Source organism: Hordeum vulgare, chromosome 1H, assembly GCF_904849725.1.
Source record: "Hordeum vulgare subsp. vulgare chromosome 1H, MorexV3_pseudomolecules_assembly, whole genome shotgun sequence".
Taxonomy (NCBI): Eukaryota; Viridiplantae; Streptophyta; class Magnoliopsida; order Poales; family Poaceae; genus Hordeum; species Hordeum vulgare.
The window spans coordinates 515,995,107-516,014,048 of NC_058518.1; the positions used below are offsets into that span (position 1 = coordinate 515,995,107).

The 18,942-nt window shown below is 45.5% G+C and overlaps 3 protein-coding genes and 1 non-coding gene across 11 annotated transcripts; 3 read left to right on the plus strand and 1 right to left on the minus strand.

Moving 5' to 3' along the window:
• Positions 1-1,845: 1,845 nt before the first annotated feature.
• LOC123403159 (protein enabled homolog) lies at positions 1,846-2,444 on the plus strand (the record flags this gene model as incomplete). The annotated part of the gene is made up of 1 exon (XM_045097122.1): positions 1,846-2,444. A coding segment is annotated over exon 1 (429 nt), but the record flags the coding sequence as incomplete, so codon positions are not given.
• A 45-nt stretch (positions 2,445-2,489) lies between these two features.
• LOC123452916 lies at positions 2,490-8,971 on the plus strand. 8 transcript variants are annotated; one of them, XM_045129681.1, is made up of 8 exons: positions 2,490-2,826; positions 2,869-4,751; positions 5,339-5,443; positions 5,539-6,015; positions 6,171-7,040; positions 8,075-8,277; positions 8,391-8,482; positions 8,601-8,971. In XM_045129681.1, exons 1-8 carry the CDS (start codon positions 2,589-2,591, stop codon positions 8,612-8,614), a joined length of 3,882 nt encoding a protein of 1,293 aa, XP_044985616.1. In that variant the 5' UTR covers positions 2,490-2,588; the 3' UTR covers positions 8,615-8,971. The 8 variants fall into 8 exon arrangements, 6 of the variants coding, with proteins under 6 accessions (XP_044985616.1, XP_044985624.1, XP_044985637.1 ...); XM_045129689.1 differs by having other exon boundaries at positions 2,490-2,651; positions 2,694-4,751; XM_045129702.1 differs by having other exon boundaries at positions 2,490-2,651; positions 2,820-4,751.
• A 6,397-nt stretch (positions 8,972-15,368) lies between these two features.
• On the minus strand, positions 15,369-15,508 carry LOC123423764. The gene has a single exon (XR_006621339.1). It is a non-coding gene; the product is annotated as a small nucleolar RNA Z247 (small nucleolar RNA).
• Positions 15,509-16,932: 1,424 nt separating this feature from the next.
• LOC123422088 lies at positions 16,933-18,229 on the plus strand. The gene is made up of 3 exons (XM_045107652.1): positions 16,933-17,372; positions 17,474-17,725; positions 17,927-18,229. The coding sequence occupies exons 1-2, from the start codon at positions 16,959-16,961 to the stop codon at positions 17,723-17,725; spliced, it is 666 nt and encodes a 221-aa protein (XP_044963587.1). The 5' UTR covers positions 16,933-16,958; the 3' UTR covers positions 17,927-18,229.
• The last annotated feature ends 713 nt before the right edge of the window (positions 18,230-18,942 follow it).

Here is an 18,942-nt window from a genome sequence, read left to right on the forward strand (position 1 = left end):
GGCGGAGCCCTGCTGAGACAAGATCATCACCAACCTCCGGAGCGCCGTCACGCTGCCGGAGAACTCTTCTACCTCTCCGTCTCTCTTGCTGGATCAAGAAGGCCGAGATCATCGTCGAGCTGTACGTGTGCTGAACGCGGAGGTGCCGTCCGTTCGGTACTAGATCGTGGGACTGATCGCGGGATTGTTCGCGGGGCGGATCGAGGGACGTGAGGACGTTCCACTACATCAACCGCGTTCTCTAACGCTTCTGCTGTACGATCTACAAGGGTACGTAGATCACTCATCCCCTCTCGTAGATGGACATCACCATGATAGGTCTTCGTGCGCGTAGGAAATTTTTTGTTTCCCATGCGACGTTCCCCAACACAAGGCGGCCCCGGCGGCGGTGGATCTGCATCCTCCGGGCCCGTCGCACGCCTACGGAGCATCGATGGTGGTGAATCTACATCCTTCGGGCCCATCGCACGCCAACGGAGCACCGACGGCGGTCGGTCTGCATCCTCCGGATACATATAAACATACTTAGCTATTAAGAGAATAGCCATGACACATATTTCAAAGGTGGAGTTATAGTGGCCACAAATGCCGGATGTGGATACAATGACTGATGTGATGAATCATCTTACAATAAATAATATCACCTAACATGTACTTACTGTATTTGGAAATGTCAACCAATGCTTACTCGAAAATGCTAATGCATTTATTTAATTTACTTCTAGGAGTAAGTGGCATCTATGAATAAATGATTTGTTTGAGAACAATCATGGCCAAGGTGATCCTTGGTGAACCTGGGTATATCCTTCAGTACGACACATGTGATGAAATTATTGCTAATGTTTTGGACTTCATTCTTGAGGTAGTGTGTGACTTTAGAATCACTGCCAAAACGTACATACTTGCATGCTTAACATTGGTTTAGTCACTATGAAACTATAACCACGATGTGGTGTGGACCTTGCGAAAATGTTGAGACACTCAATCATTGCCATGTGTTTTACCAATGTAATAGACGATTATCATACGTATATGAAAATATTTCCGTAGTTTGCTATTACATATTCAAGCAAAGTGTGCAAGAACAATATTTACTATGATAGTAAAATATTTTAGTGAACAACAACAATAAATGCTTCGAAGGAGCAAATACTAGTACGACTGATGCCTTATAGCCATATGTTACCTCTATGGGTAAAGCAGAGATAATTAATTTACCTACAGTAAATTTAAGACCACCATGGTTGATGTTGTAATTAATTTAGTAAAATTAATGGCTATTTGAAGAAGTTATCTTGAAACCATTAATGTGAATCTTAAATTGCTAAATATGACACCTTGAAGATAATCTCTAAAATGGAGTAGATCTCGCGACACTAGGGAGTATAATCTGATGAAGTCAGTAGACTCACTCGTTGCGCCTTATGTCATGACTTAGCAAAATGTGTGGGAGAGCACTTTGTAAAACAATCATAATGTCGAAACGACAAAATGTATGCATTATCAATAGTGGTAATAATCTGCAAAGCAGTAGATCTACACACTACCTTGTGATCCCAAAACATCAATTTAAAGAATTCACTTTGAATTTTACGTCAATATGTGCAAGAAATTGAAAATCTCAATTTCAAATAAATGTATTAATCTCGACATGTAACGAACATGGAGATACATACATTGGCCGCAGTGCAGAATAAACATGGGAGGATGGTCTGTGCGTGGGAGGACGGCGCGCGAATAACGGGCGGCGCGAGGGGCCGCATTGCAAAAAAAAAACTAACTACAAGTACAACCACAGGAGTGGAGGAGTAGTTGGCGTAGGAGGGACGCTTCCTCTCCCCTCTCTCTCTCTCTCTCTCTCTCTCTCTCCGTACGCTTTGCTTTTGCTTCATCTTCCATTCCAATCCAATCCAATCCAAATCCAGAGAGCGAGGGAGCTAGCTAGCTAGGGTTTCCTTTCCCCACCCCCACCTCCACGCCGCCGCCGCCGCCGCCCCCGCCATCATCGCCCCACCATGATCGGCGACGACGCCCACCCCACCACCCCGCCGCCCTCTCCACCGCCGATCGCGCCCACCCCGTCGCCGCTTGGCCTCGGGAGGCGCCTGCTCGGCTCCATCCGTGCCCTCTCCTCCGCCATCGCGCTCCCCTCCTCGCCCACAACCCCGGCCGCCGCCTCCTCTTCGCCCAGGCTCGGGCGAGGCCTCAGCCTCCTGCTCCACCTCAAGCCCGACCTCCAACTCAACCCTCCACCACCCTCCTCCACCGCATCCGCATCCGCATCCGCATCCGCCTCCCACCAGGACCAGGACCAGGACCAGGACGCGGAGGACCAGCAGCCAACCCACGCTCCCAAGGCCAAGAGGGCGCTCATCCTTGCTCCTCAAACCACAACGCCATCCCTCGCTCCTTCCGCTCCCGTCCACCACCACCACCGCCAGGACGAAACGCAGGGCGGCCACGACCCAGGGCCCACCAAGGGCCTCAACGTCCTCCACCAACACAAGGGGGATCTGCCCCTACTCACCCACCGCCACCAACCTACATTGTTCTCCACTGTCCACCACCGCCTTGCTGCTGCTGCCCCCATGGATGATCGTCATCCGCATCCGCACCGGGACACAAGTCTTGTTCACCATCATCACTTGAAGGTCGCAGATGCACCCATACATGATGATGATCATCACTTGAAGGTCGCAGATGCACCCATACATGATGATGATCATCACTTGAAGGTCGCAGATGCACCCATACATGATGATGATCATCACTTGAAGGTCGCAGATGCACCCATACATGATGATGATCATCACTTGAAGGTCGCAGATGCACCCATACATGATGATGATCATCACTTGAAGCTCCTAGATGCCACCGCCCCTCCAACCCCAAGGGATCACGCCATTGCTGCTGCTGCTGCCCACCAACAACAAGAGTTGCCCACCCATGGGCTGCCAACCGGATCAACCCGGGATAATCGTGCTGTCCAACCTCAGGAGGTGCAGCTGGAGCAAGGGGTCGTTGCTCTTGCTGGAGTTGGTCTAGCCACACAAGATGACACTGCTGTTGACCGGGATGCAACCATACATGATCATAATTATGCCATTGCTGTCGATGCTCATCATCAGGAGCAGGTGAAGCCACTGCTGGAGCAATGCACTAGCACCTCTACCTCTTGTGAAGATTTGGGAACACCAGCCATGGACAATGATGATGACGCGGTGCAACTTCAAGAGGTGATGGAGCAGCAACATGCCACCCACCCAAGGGATGAATATATTGCTGCTGAGGAACAATCAGAGATGTTGGATCGTGAGCTGGGATCAACTGAGAAGGCTGATGCTGTGCCAGTTCAAGAGGCGGCGGAGCAAGGTCTCGTTGGCACAGATGGTGAAAGCGCAGATGCCACTGCTGTTGATGGCCATGACATGGCAGTGGAGCAATGCGTCACTTGTCATGACTTGGGAACAACCACGGAGAACGATGGTGCCAAGGATGATCAGGAGCAAGGTGTCATTGACCAAGGGGATGCGGCCATAGATGGTGACAATGATGTCAAACATCACAAGGTGCTGGTGCCAGGTGCCGTGGAAGGAACACACACTTCCTCAGATGACATTGCTGTTGAGGATCAAGGAAAGAATGTGGAGCAATGTACCACTTATGACGTCTTGGGAACAACCATGAAGAATGATGATGCTATTGCTGTGGATGACCAGCAGGTGGTGGAGCAAGGTGTTGTCGATTTAACCACCATTGATGATGATCCTTCTGTCGAAGAACAAGAGGTGGTGGAGCAAGGTGTTGTCGATTTAACCACCATGGATGATGATCCTTCTGTCGAAGAACAAGAGGTGGTGGAGCAAGGTGTCGTCGATTTAACCACCATGGATGATGATCCTTCTGTCGAAGATCATGAGGTGTTGCAGCAAGGTATCATTGGTGGAACCGTTGACATTGCTGTTCAAAAGCAAGAGAAGCCTCTGGAGCAATGTTCAAGAGCAACTAAGGACGAGTACACCGCCAAAGAAAAGGAAATGGTGGTGGAGCAAGGTGTCATTGACCCAAAGTACATGGATATTGCCATGGAAGATCAGGATAAGTTGTTGATCATAGACGACCAGGATACAGTGCCCATGGATGATATTGTGGTGAAAGACCATGATAAGGCAGTGGTGGAATATGCCAGTGATGCAATAGTCTCAATCAAGGATGAGAGTCCTGTGGAGGAACATGATACGGTGGGGAGTCAAGGTGTCATCGATAAAAATGGCAGAACCAAGGATGATATTGATGTCGAGGGACATGGCTATGTAAAGGAACTGGTCATCATTGATAAATGGGGTACATCCAGTGATGCTGCTGCTTTGGAAGGTCAGAAGAATGAGACTGAGCCATGCATTGGTGATGAGCAGATAGCAGGCAAGGACATGGATGGTGTTCATGCTGAGGCGAACATGTTGGAGCAAATGACCGGGGATAAACAGGGAGCAACACTGTCTGATTTCGCTGTTGATAAGCACAAGGATGTAGTGGAGCGTGTCCGCCATGAGTGGGGTGCACCTGAGAATGATCTTGCTATGGACACGGCAGCTTACCAAGGTACCAGAGATTGGGGTATAGTTAACAAGGAGAAGTATAGGGCGCCTGCTAGAAGATATCCACAAAAGCCCAGAAAACTTAACTGCCCCTCTTACATGTCAAAAGGGACCTGCACATACGGGCCCTCATGCCACTTCAATCACCCACCGGTAAACTTCGTGCCACTTCACTAACGTATTGTGTATTACTCTTAAACATTTTTGGCAAGAAAACTTTGTTGGTTTCCGTACTTTGTAGAATGCTGCAATTTTGCTTACCACAACAGGTTGTGTAAGTTATCGCTGTCATATCCGTGACATTTGTCATGCAACTGGGTAGGCAGTACCGTGATCTATATTTCAATGCATTAAGCCCACAGGTGCAGTCCCTGCTGTATGCTTCTTCTACATATATGTGCATATACATGCCCTTCAACGTGCCCTTCTCTATATAAAGAATGTAGTCTCTCGCATCCTTTCTGGTCCCCAAATAAGCAGGAGATGATGTAGCATTTTAGAAGTTTTATCTGCCGATAACCATAACCGTAGTGGACGTTTGGAAACCTGATTAATACGTGCCTCATTCACTACTTTGTTCATGAGCAGCTATTTAGTAACTGATTAATATGTACCTCATTCACTACTTTGTTCATGAGCTATTTAGTATGTAACTGATTAATATGCACCTCATCCACTACTTTGTTCATGAGCTATTTAGCAACTTATCATCCTCATTTTTGATGATATTGTCACTGCAGCAGTTTAACGCTAAGACAAATGATTCATGGCGTCCCTCTGAACGAAGAGATCATGGCGCTGCAGAAATTCTGGAACTGAACCGCCTTGGCCTTCCCATTCGAGAAGTATGCTTATGCTATCTTTTCATCTATTGGAGTTGGTACTTATGATTTATATTGGAAAATGTTGAAACTGAATGGTAGTCCAAATGACTTTTCAGGGAGCAAGAAACTGTGACTACTACATGCGAACTGGTGCTTGCAGATATGGCAAAAACTGTCATTTTAACCATCCAGACCATGTCATTGATGCTCGGTTCAGTTCACCAACAGGGTGGGAGGATAATGCTTTGGAAACGGAGAAATCTTCTGACCATGCATTAACTGAGGCATCACACATGAAGAAAGCTTCCGATGATGCGACCTTAAATGACAGATCACACTTGAAGAAATCTTCCGATGGTGCGACCTTAGATGACAGATCACACTTGAATAAATCTTCCGATAATGCGACCTTAGACGACAGATCACACTTGAAGAGATCTTCTGATGGTGCGACCGTAGATGACACATCATACTCAAAGAAGTCTTCTGACCATGACACGTCATCTACCTCCGGTGTCCTGCCACCAAGCATATTTAGAATGCTTCTACCTCCCCAAAAAGTACTGCCTAGTACGGAAGGAAAGGCGAAAAAGGTACATGTTCTTTCTTCCCTATATTATGCGATGTTTAGATCTGCATTTGCACACATCTCTTGGATGTTGCTACTTTTGCGACACTGCACTGTACTTTCCTAGATTATGATTGGTCTGCCTTTATGTTAATCTCCTATCCTGTCTGCTTCATGTAGAAGTCAGATTGGTCATCTGCTTCAGATGATTCCGATGGTTGCTGTTCAGCAGATAGCTCAGATGGACCTTTGTGCAAGCAGGAGGAGCACGTGGATTACCCCGAGAGGCCTGGCAGACAAGAATGCCCCTTCCTTGCGAGGTATGGTGATTGCAAGTTTGCTTCAGCATGCAAATATCACCACCCAAAACAGTCAAAAGATAAAGAACAGGTAAACTATCCTGAGAGGCCTGGCAGACCAGATTGCCCCTTCTACATGAGATTTGGTGATTGTAAATTTGCATCAGCGTGCAACTATCACCACCCGAAAGATAAATATCCAACCGGGTTACCTGAGGAACCAGAATGCCCATTCTATATGAAGCGTGGGTTCTGTAAGTTTGGGGCACAATGTAAGTTCTATCACCCAGAGGATGCAAATCCTACCATGCAGAGCCCAACAGATGCAAAAATATCTGTTACCATGGATAAACATCATCCATCTACAAGAATCACACCAGAAGACCATGTGCCCCAGCAACCGCAGTATCCTGAGAGAAGATCTGTTACCACTGATGATCATCATCCATCTATAAGAATTACCCCAGAAGTTCTGCCCCAGCAGCCGCAGTATCCTGAGAGACCTGGTCAGCCAGACTGCCGGTACTACATGCAGTTTGGGAAGTGCAAATATCTGTCTGCATGTATATTTCACCATCCAAAAGATAGACTTGCAGCTATGTGGAGTCCCTCAGATCCAGCTCACTCTGATCAGATTGGACCTAAAATACATGGCATGCCAGACTGCCCTTTCTATATGAAGTCTGGGAAATGTCAATTTGGGTCGCTATGTGAATTTCGTCATCCCAAAGATATATATTCAACTACAGAGGTATATTCTGTTCTTATTGGCCGGTGTTCTAGTAACACTATAGATTCAATCATAACTAGTTTGCAATTGTTCCTTTTTGTCTGGTTCATCCCTGTTGCATTTTTAGGCATGCCATTAAAGTATAGTAAATAGCAGTAGTACTGATCAGCTCAGTCCTGTGTAATGGGAACTGGGTTGAGAAAACTACATTTGCTTTTTTAGTGGATAGAGATCTTTACTAGCATTGATATTTATGCAAATGATAACCGAATAAATTGTGTGCTAGCATTGATATTTATGCAAATGATAACCTAATAAATTGTGTACTAGCATTGATACTTATGCAAATGATAACCGAATAAATTGTGTACTAGCATTGATATTTATGCAAATGATAACCTAATAAACTGTGTGTTGAGAATTCTTTTCCGATTTACGGTGAGTATGTTACTGTTTCTGTGCTTGTCTATGACCTCATTGTATGAATGAAGTCTGCGCTGCCAATGTTTGAAGTATTCACAGAACACAAAGATGGCCACTTAAAAAAATGATGGTATGGACTATGAAGTGCTAGGAGATGCTAAATACTCCCTCTGTAAACAAATAAAAGACGTTTTAGACACTTGACACAAGTCTCTAAAACACCTTATATCTGTTTACAGAGGGAGTAGTAAATATTGGTTATCTGTGTAGTAGCAAACAATTGTTTTTATCTAGAATCTCAAGTGCAATACAGGTTGCTCTTTGACCTTCATACAATGTTGATCGTGATCTTATTGAATTGTCTTCATTTTTCAGAAGTAAAAATATATCATGTCACCCAGTTGAAACAAAATAAAAATGGTTATCTGTGTAATCTTAAGCGCAATGCAGGTTGCTCTTTGATCTTGTATTGCTACAATACTGAATACTGATCATGACCATGGTTGAACTTTTTCATTTCTCAGAAGTAAAGATATGCCGGGTCACCCAATTGAAACAAAGTAGATGCTCAATTCAGTTGTTTCCCCCCTTATTTCTTACCTGTGGTGCTCATGGATGTTATGCTGTTTCAGGAAGCATTTGGTGAGAGGACTGGCTCAGGTGCATACGACAGTTTGACAAGGTCAGATAATGGTGTGGAGCAACAAGAAGGGAGCGTCATGTATCCTGAAAGGCCTGGTGAACCCGAGTGTGCCCACTACATGAGGCAGGGCTACTGTAAGTTTCAGATGAACTGCAAGTACCATCATCCAGGAGACCGTCTGTCTAAGAAACCGTATGTATGTAACACTTGTAAATTTTCAGAAAAAGCTTAATCAATTGCGCTGCCTTTAGATTAAGATTAAGATGATGATGATGATATGTGTGTGTGTTTGGTTATGAATGCAGTACGACTCGACTTGCTACTGAACTCGTCCGCACCGGCCACTTGAGCAAAGCAGGGACACGCTGGTTACCGCACGAATGCTACCAACGGCGAGGTACCTCTTTGTGTAGTGATCTTGCTGATGGGATTTGCTATTGCTTTGCAATCTCCTAAAACAAGCCTCCCCTTGATGTGGCTGACTTAACTTGGTGCGTGTTTGTTTTATCTTGCAGCAGCATTGTCTTGATGTGTGACCAGGTGGTGTTAGAGCAGGCTGGCTCAAGGAGGCGGTGCGTGTGAGTGTGTCTGATGACTGAAGAGGAGAGAGTAGGAGGATTCTGATGAACCAGAGCCTGTAGCTAATATAATCGTGGTCGTTTTTTGGGGATTCATGTCCGCTTTGAGCGCGTTTGAGCTGTGTTGCTATCGGTTATGCGCTCGCAGCATACTACTGTATTTGTGCGGAGCAGGCAATCATGAATTGCGAACTGTGATGTTGGCATGACTTGAAGTGATTTCTGTCTAGCTAGCTAGCAAGCAAGGTGTAGCATGAACACCGATGAGATGAGATTACTCCTTTTATATAGTTTGACACTTGAACGAAGCTTAGCTTGAATCATTTCATTCTTGTTATTGTGCTGCTGCGGCTGTGTTTTTTTTTTCCTTTCCTTTCTCTAGTAAGTATAGAGAACAAAAGAAGGATGGATGCTGTGATTATTATTTGCTAGTTTGTCTGCTGCTGCTGTTAGTTAAGATTGATGGCTCAGCATATAAAGGGCATCATGGCTGCCTTCTTGGCTGGGTATGGGGTGGCAACATGGACAGCCCCCTTCTTGTCACCTGCAAACAAAGGGCATCAGCATATAATGCCTGATGGTGTTGCAATCTTGGCCGTCTTGTCAGTAACAGGGGTCTGTATTGCGCTTCCAGCCGCACTCTTCTTCCCAGTCTCTTGCTTCTGCATAATTGTTGGGGAACGTAGTATTTTTTAAAAATTTCCTACGCCAAACAAGGATCTACTATGAAGAAATCAACGAGTAATGGGGTAGAGCATCTTCATACCTTTGAAGATCGCTAAGCGGAAGCGTTACTGGAACGCGGTTGATGGAGTCGTACTCGCAGCGATTCAGATAGCGGTGTGATTCCGATCTACGTGCCGAACCACGGCACCTTCGCGTTCAACACACGTACAGCCCGGCGACGTCTCCCGCACCTTGATCCAGCAAGGAGGAGGGAGAGGTTGAGGGAGAGCTCCGGCAGCGCGACGGCGCGGTGGCGGTGGAGCTACGAGGGATTCCGGCGAAGCTTCTCCAAGCTGCGCGGAAGAGGAGGAAGAACCGGGCTGCCTTGAGAGAGAGATTTCTGTGTCTCCCCAAAGGCCAAACCCTCCACTATATATAGGGGGAGAGGGAGGGGGCGCCCCCTTTAGGGTTCCCAGCCCCCATCTAGGGCTGGTGGTGGCGGCCAAGAAGGGAGGAGGGGGGTGGCGCACCCCAGATGGGCCTTAGGCCCATCTTCGTTAGGGGTTTCCCCCCTTTCCCTCTCTACCCGTGCCTTGGGCCTTGGTGGGAGGCGCACCAACCCACTCTGGGCTGGTTCCCTTCCACGTTTTGGCCCATGCTAGCCTTTGGGGCTGGTGGCCCCTCCCGGTGGACCCCCAGAACCCTTCCGGTGGTCCCGGTATGTTACCGGTGACGCCCGAAACATTTCCGGCGTCCAAAACCCCTCATCCTATATATCAATATTCACCTCCGGACCATTTTGGAGTTCCTCGTGACGTCCGGGATCACATCCGGGACTCTGAACAACCTTCGGTAACCTCGTACACTATTCCCATATGACCCTAGCGTCATCGAACCTTAAGTCTGTAGACCCTACGGGTTCGGGAAGCATGTAGACATGACCGAGACACTCTCTGGTCAATAACCAACAGCGGGGTCTAGATATCCATGTTGGTTCCCACATGTTCCACGATGATCTCATCGGATGAACCACGATGTCAAGGATTCACTTAATCCCGTATGGAGTTCCCTTTGTCTATCAGTATGATACTTGCCCGAGATTCGATCGTCGGTGTCCCCATACCTTGTTCAATCTCGTTACCGGTAAGTCTCTTTACTCGTTCCGTAGCACATCATCCCGTGGCTAACTCCTTAGTCACACTGAGCTCATTATGACGATGTTCTACCGAGTGGGCCTAGAGATACCTCTCCATCACACGGAGTGACGAATCCCGGTCTCGTTTCGTACCAACCCAACAGACACTTTCAAAAATACCCGTAATGCACCTTTATAGTCACACAGTTAAGTTGTGATGTTTGATTCAGCCAAAGCACTCCTACGGTATCCGGGAGTTGCACAATTTCACGGTCTAAGGAAAAGATACTTGACATTATAAAAACTTTATCATACGAACGACACGATCTAGTGCTATGCTAAGGATTGGGTCTTGTCCATCACATCATTCTCCTAATGATGTGATCCCATTATCAATGACATCTAATGTCCATGATCAGGAAACCATGATCATCCATTGATCAATGAGCTAGCCAACTAGAGGCTCACTAGGGACACATTGTGATCTATGTATTCACACATGTATTACGGTTTCCGGTTAACACACTTATAGCATGAATAATAGACAATTATCATGAACTAGAAATATAATAATAACCTCTTTATTATAGCCTCTAGGGCACATTTCCAACAATAATAGCACAATCATGTCAGGTGTTAGGTAACAAACAAACATCACATGGAAAAATGCTAATAAACACATAGACAAGAGCACATCAAGAACGAACATACTACCTTGGGTGTTTCTTCTTCCTCCTCATCAAAGCTGTCCTCTGTAAATTTTGCAGAAGCGTCTTACCTCCCGTAGGAGGCCGCGTGGTCTTTATTAATAGAGCGGGGCTTATCCCGGATATGCATACAAGAGTTAGTTACAACCGTGACTTGCAAGCAAAGAAACAAAGTGAAGATAAACACGAAATATGCTAACAACTTCTATCTATCTTGCTGCTGCAACTAACTTTCAATATCTTCATCTGGCGCATATCTCTGGGACTCCTCAAACGCTAACATCCTCCCTTAATCACAACTTTATTAAGTTGAGATTACGTTTGAATTCTTCCAATAATTTCACAGGGAGAGCTTTAGTGAAACCATCTGCAACCTGATCTTTTGAATGCACAAATCGAATATCTAATAATTTGTTTGCAACTCTTTCTCTGACAAAGTGAAAGTCAATTCCGATGTGCTTTGTTCTAGCATGAAAAACTGGATTAGCTGATAAATAGGTAGCACCTAGATTATCACACCACAAACAAGGAGTTTGTCTTTGATCCACTCCAAGTTCAGTGAGCAAGGACTGAACCCAAATGATTTCGGCTGTTGCATTTGCTAGAGCTTTGTATTCTACTTCAGTACTTGACCTTGATACAGTAGCTTGTTTCTTTGCACACCATGAGATGAGATTGGGTCCAAAGAACACAGAAAAGCCACCAGTGGATCTTCTATCATCAAGACAACCTGCCCAATCTGCATCAGAAAAGGCACTTACCAAAGTGGAGGGTGATCGTGTAAAATTCAGTCCAACACTTTGTGTGTTTTTAACATATCTGAGTATACGCTTTGCTGCTGTCCAATGTACGGTGGTAGGTGCATGGAGATACTGACATATTTTATTTACTGAGAAAGCAATATCCGGTCTAGTAAGAGTCAAATACTGAAGAGCACCTACTATACTTCTGTACCTTGTACTGTCCTCACTTCCCAATAGATCTCCATCATGAGCAGATATTTTTTCAGTGTTGGAGAGAGGTGTAGGTGCTGATTTGCAAGTTTGTAATCCAACTCGAGTCAAAAGATCAGATGCATATTTCTGTTGTGTCAAGACTATACCATCTCTAGTTTTCTTCACTTCAATTCCTAGAAAGAAGTGCAAATCTTCCAGATCCTTGAGTGCAAAACTTTTGCTTAGGTCCTTTAACAATGTTGCTATTGCTTCATTTGAAGAACTGGTGACAATTATATCATCAACATATACAAGCATATATATTGTCAATCCAGATTTATGATAAATAAACAGAGATGTGTCAGCCTTGGAAGCCACAAACCCCAAGGCTTGTAACCCTGAGCATAAGCGAGAGTACCATGCCCTTGGGGCTTGCTTTAATCCATAGATAGCCTTGTCAAGCCTGCAAACATGAAACGGTGCATTTGGATTTTCAAAGCCTGGGGGTTGCCTCATATAAACCTCCTCTTCCAGAACACCATGAAGAAACGCGTTCTGTACGTCTAGTTGTCGAAGACTCCATCCCCTGGAAACAGCAATAGCCAAAACAAGACGGATAGTAGCAGCTTTGACTACTGGGCTAAAGGTGTCCTCATAGTCTATTCCGTATCGTTGTTTAAATCCCTTGGCAACTAGTCTAGCTTTGTAGCGATCTATAGTACCATCAACTTTTCTTTTAATCCTATAGACCCACTTACAATCAATCAAATTTTTGCCTTCTTGTTTAGGTACTAAATGCCACGTTTAATTTTTTGAAGTGCACTATATTCTTCTTCCATAGCTCTTTTCCACTTAGCATCTTCCAGTGCTTTTTCTACCGTGTCAGGTTCATTTGTACTGCTCAGCATGCTGTATTTAACCATACCTCTATAGTTGACCGGTTGTACTTTACCACTTTGGAGTCGTGTAGCGGGGCGTGTTGTAGTTGTAGGTTGAGGGCGAGCTGCAGCATTGCGTGATGCAGGAGATCCAGCAGCCGGCGCAGTGGAGTTGGACTGCACCGCACCAGAGGATCCTTGAGGAGATAGCGATTCACCGTCGCTTGCTGATTTGCTGTTGTCTCCATGCAACCCATTTGAACCAGCCTCTGGATCTGAGTCGACCGGGTCAGCTGCTGTTGCTGTGCCTTCTGAAGACTTGTCGCCAGACGAGCCGCTCGGGTCGGCTGATGTGGATGGTGGAGCTGGCACAGGTGGATCGGTCTTGGCTCGAACTCCGCGCCTGACGTACGTGCGTAGGAGAGGCACAGGTGGATCCTCCTGGGATCGCTCGCCATGCAAAGGCATATGAGGCTGTTGCTGCACATGCAATACGGGAGATGTTTGGCTGCCGTTTTTTTTTTCTGTGACTCCATCTTCATTTTGTCCTGTATTTTCTGCAACATGCTCAGTAGACACGGGGTTAAAAGTATGAGGATTAGCAACATTTGAATCATTGCAGTCACTATGCCCCCCATGATCAAATGGTGATGTGGGACGAAGATGCGCTGAAAGAAGCAAAATTTCTTGACGAAGACGAGCACCGGCATTAGAATGAAGCGATGCAAAGGGGAATACTGTTTCATCAAACACAACATCTCGGGAAATAGAGACGCGACCGGTTTCCACATCTAAGCACTTGACCCCTTTATGAAGCGCACTATAGCCAAGGAAAACACATTGTTTGGATCGAAACGAAAGTTTGCGAGACTTGTATGGTCGAAGGTTTGGCCAACATGCACATCCAAACACACGAAGGGAATTGTAGTCTGGCTTGGTATTGGTGAGGCGTTCTAAAGGTGTTTGAAAGTTGATGACCTTGCTAGGCAACATGTTGATAAGGTGTGTGGCTGTTAAGAAGGCCTCATCCCAAAATTTAAGAGGCATGGAAGCATTAGCAAGAAGAGCAAGACCGACTTCAACTATATGACGGTGTTTTCTTTCGGCAGAACCATTTTGTTGATGTGCATGGGGACACGAGACATGATGGGAAATGCCAATTTTCTGAAAGAATGGGTTTAATTTTTCAAATTCACCACCCCAATCAGATTGAACGGCAATAATTTTTCTGTCAAACTTTCGTTCTACGAGTGCTTGGAAATTATGAAAGACTTCAAAGACATCAGATTTTTTCTTAATGAGGTAGATCCATGTAAATTTACTGAAGTCATCAATAAAACTTACATAATAAAAATATCTACCAACAGATTCAGGAGCTTTCCCCCATACATCGAAAAACACAAATTGTAGAGGAGCAGTAGATACACTAGTTGACAAGGGATATGGTAATTGATGACTCTTTGCTCTTTGGCATGAATCACACACTGACTCTGGCTCACTATGATAGGCGAGCTTATTATTCCTAAGCACTCGAAGAACAGTGGAAAAAGAAGGATGACCAAGCCGGCTATGCCATCGAGTAGACGACAATTTTTCCGCACCAAAAGCTTGCTTATTTGATGTCCTAGCGTATGGAATCAATGGGTAAAGACCTCCTTCACATCTGCCTTGGTATATTATTCTCCTCGTGACTTGGTCCTTGATAAAAAAGAATGTTGGCCAAAATTCAATATAAGCATGATTGTCAATAGTAAGGCGATGAACGGATAGAAGATTTTTGGAGGCACTAGGAACATGTAAGATTTTTCGAAGACGAATTTGATGTGATGGGGTTTTAATGACTGAATGACCAACATGTGCAATTCTCATACCTGTACCTCCGGCAGTGTGTACTTGTTCCTGTCCACGATACTTGTCGTGGTGTGTCAGCCTCTCTAGCTCGCTGGTGATGTGGTCGGTGGCTCCACTATCAGCATACCAGTTGGTGTCGATCCCGTAGGGGTTGGTGTAGGCGGAGCCAGCCATGTGTTCACCTTGTTGATGGTTGTCGTCATCTTCGTAACGCCACCAACACTCGCTGGCAGTGTGCTTGCCATACTTCTTGCAGATTTGGCATTGTTGGATGCTTTGATCCTCACCATTGGTGCCTTGGGTGCCGCCTCCATTGCCGCGGAAAGCACCTTGGCCACCGCGTGCAGCACCTTGGCCTCCCTGCCGATGAGCGCCCCTAGGGTTGTTGTAGAAGGGGCGTCCACCGCGGCCTTGGCCGCCTCGGCCTCCATTGCCTCGACCTCGTGAAGGATGGCCACCGTGCCCGCGTGCTGCTGCGTTTGCGGACGACCGGAAGCCGTTCGAGCCTGCTCCTTGAAGACGCTCGAGCCGCTGGTCGAAGTTGGACAGTTGTCCAAAGAGTTCATCGGGAGTGATGGGCTCCGTTCTGTTCTCCAGTGCCGACACAAGAGGGTTGTACTCCATGTCGAGGCCTGATGTGATGAACGAGACGAGTTCATCATCCGTCACCGGTTTTCCCGCCATAGCGAGTTCATCGGCATAGGAGCGCATGCGGATGAAGAAAGCTGCTGCAGTTTGGCTCCCCTTCTGGGCGTTGACGAGGGAGCTTCTCAGGTTGTTGATGCGAGCTCGTGAAGCAGAGGCGAACATGTTGCCAAGCGCTTTCCACACCTCCTGTGCAGATTCGAGCACAGCAACAGAGATCAGCGCCTCCTTGCTTAGCGAGTTCAGAAGATAGCCCAGCACGACCTGGTCCTGGGACAGCCAGATCGCATATGCAGGGTTGGGGACGGCAACCTCCTTTCCTTCTTTGTCGGTGGAGACGAGCTTCTCATCTGGCTTGGCGATGGATCCATCAAGGTAGCCGAAGTACCCAGCACCTCTAATCTGTGGCAGGACCTGTGCCCGCCAGAGGATGAAATTGTCCTGAGTTAATTTCTCGGTGACTTGGGCGTTGAGGCTGGGTGCGCTGGTGGAGCTGGATGATGCCATGGGGACAAAGGGGGAGGTTGATCTAGACTAGATGGAAGAGGATGCTCTGATTACCATGTAAATTTTGCAGAAGCGTCTTACCTCCCGTAGGAGGCCGCGTGGTCTTTATTAATAGAGCGGGGCTTATCCCGGATATGCATACAAGAGTTAGTTACAACCGTGACTTGCAAGCAAAGAAACAAAGTAAAGATAAACACGAAATATGCTAACAACTTCTATCTATCTTGCTGCTGCAACTAACTTTCAATATCTTCATCTGGCGCATATCTCTGGGACTCCTCAAACGCTAACATCCTCATCATCGTGAGAGTCATCATCATCCTCCTCGCTATCATCCTGCAATAATACGTGACAACAGTTTCAGTCAAGCATCAATCTATTCATTTCTACCATGATAGGCGATTAACAATTTCATTCAACATCTCTGCTTATCTTCTATACCATAATAGGCAATTAACAATTTCATTCAGCATCAATCTCTGCATATCTACCATAATAGCCGATTAACAATTTCAGTCAAGCATCAATCTCTGCATATATCTACCACAATAGGCGACTAACCAATTTAGCCAGCATCAATATGTGCATAACTACCATCATAGGTGAATAACAATTTCAGTGAGCATCAATCTATGCATAGCTACGATAATAGGTGATGACAATTTCAGTCAAGCATCAATCTAGACCAGCACGTAACAAAAACAAATCATGGGGTGTCAATTAACTAATTCATACCAATTTCGTTTTAGTGAAACTAATTCATACCAATTTCGTTTTTCTCATAATTATGAGAAAAACGCCTCCGGGATGCTTACGAGCGCCTCCGTATAAATACGCCTCCCCTCAAAACCTAGCCTCCGCCTCCCCCTCCCCCTCCCCGTCCCCATCCTCCGTCCGCGAGCGCCGCCGTCATTCTCTGCCGCCAGAACTCAAAGTTGTTTCTTTTACAGGATATATATCCCAATCCCACCATGGCCCAAGCCCAAGTCAGAATAGTTTCCAGCCTTGCTGATGTTGACGCTGCTCTTCAAGATCTGCACATCACTGATGTGAATCAAGCTAATCTGGTTCGATTTCAATTGGATGAGGAAGCCCCCCTTCAAGAAGCAATCAATATCGATGTCAGGACCTATCCAGGAAGGCATGGATTCATATTGGTTAATCCAGAGTTGTTGAAGTGCAAGTTTAAGGCCAAGACGGCGCTAGAGACGTCCTTTAGAACAATGCTTCACGCATCACTGGGGCGTATTGATCAAGAGCTGCAGGGAGTAGAAGCAAGCATCGCAGCACTCAAGGTCCTTGTGCTCTACCATGACAATCAGATACCAAACAATGGACCGCAAAGAAATCGGGGAGTACTACATGCCATCTATCCACACCCTCCTGTACGTGCTATTGTTTGTCTGTCTAGAAAACTCTTGTGGTATATATGTTTGCTTAATTAGTATTGCGTTTTTCTCATTATTATCAGTTCACACATCAACAGAGAGTCCCATGTCAACCTGCTTATGGTACACAAACACAACAAGAGAGGGATGAGGCAGCTGCTCGTGACAGGCGTGCCCAGAGGGCCCTCTGGCATGCCAAACTCCGTATTTTGGAGGTGAGGCAGTCCATCTTGAAGGACAAGAGGTCTGAGATGATGTCAAAGATGATGGCGGAGTTCAAGAGGATTATGGACGAACGATCTGACTTAGGGGCTGGTTACGCGGATGATGGATTTCCTCCACTGGCGTAGGTAATTAAGTCACCTTTGGTACAAGTTTTAGACATGTTTATAGATTAAATTCTACTCCAGACGCTGATTGCTTGTGTTTGAACACTCCTTCCTAAGTTCCACGAGTTATTGCTTGTGTTTAGTTTTGTAAGCTAATTTGTTGTACAACTATACACATCCATGCTGCATGCATACCTTGTACTGATGATACATCTTTTGTAGGAGCTTACCCTCTGAAGCAACATGGCTTGCCATTTGACCTTTTGCTGGAGCTGCGCTACCTACACCAAGTCCAAGATTTGTCGAACAACCCCATGTCAACAATGCAAGCTTAATTACCTATTTATGTACTCCTTTTGGTTGTAATGCTTAAACTGGTACTCTCTAGTATTACAAACCACCGAGCATGTAATGGACCATGGTGCTGCACTGCCAAGTATGATGTACTGTATGCGTACCTTGTGAATTGTGATGTTGGTGACTTGATAACCGGCAATGTTGGATTTAATCTATGTGATCATCTTGCTTTTTGGTCTCTTTGTTATCTCGTTTTGGCATATATGTTTGTGTAAAATGTATGCGCAGATTCTGATTTGAGTTCATTTGGGAGCATTTTATGCATCCTTGTTATTTTTGTGATATCTTCAATTTGAGATCTGCTTTTTTATTCTGTTTTTAATGCATAGACATGCTTTAGTAGTTGTTAATGATCCCATATATATATACTTACCATGAGAGTACTTGTTGAGCGTTCAATTAAACCTTTCTATCTAAAAGATAAAAAATATCCCAAAAAATAATAGAGAAGTTGAGGGAGAAACTAGTGCTACTGCAACAAGAGGAAGCAATCCTTGGCCTTAATTTTGAAGATCTCAATGCCGACTGTGCCTATTTATTTGGTACGTACGTAGGATGTTAGCAAAGTTGGTCGATCAACTGGCTGCTAAACCTATCTTAGTTCATGTATGAACTTTATAGGCTCTTTACTTTGGATTACTCCTACTATCTTAGTTTAGATGACTGCTGCTACCGAATGTTTTTCTGCTGCAGCGGTGGCCACGTACTGTACTGGTAAAAATCCAGCTTAAGTTTCTTGTCAATAGTTACAAGCATTTCTTCTTTTTTCCATTTGCACGGTATAAATACCAATTTTAATTTGAAAAAAAAATGCAGTCAGTTTTTTGCTTATAAAATGTATGCTACTTGGATGTCCCATATTAGACCGGATTAATAACTAT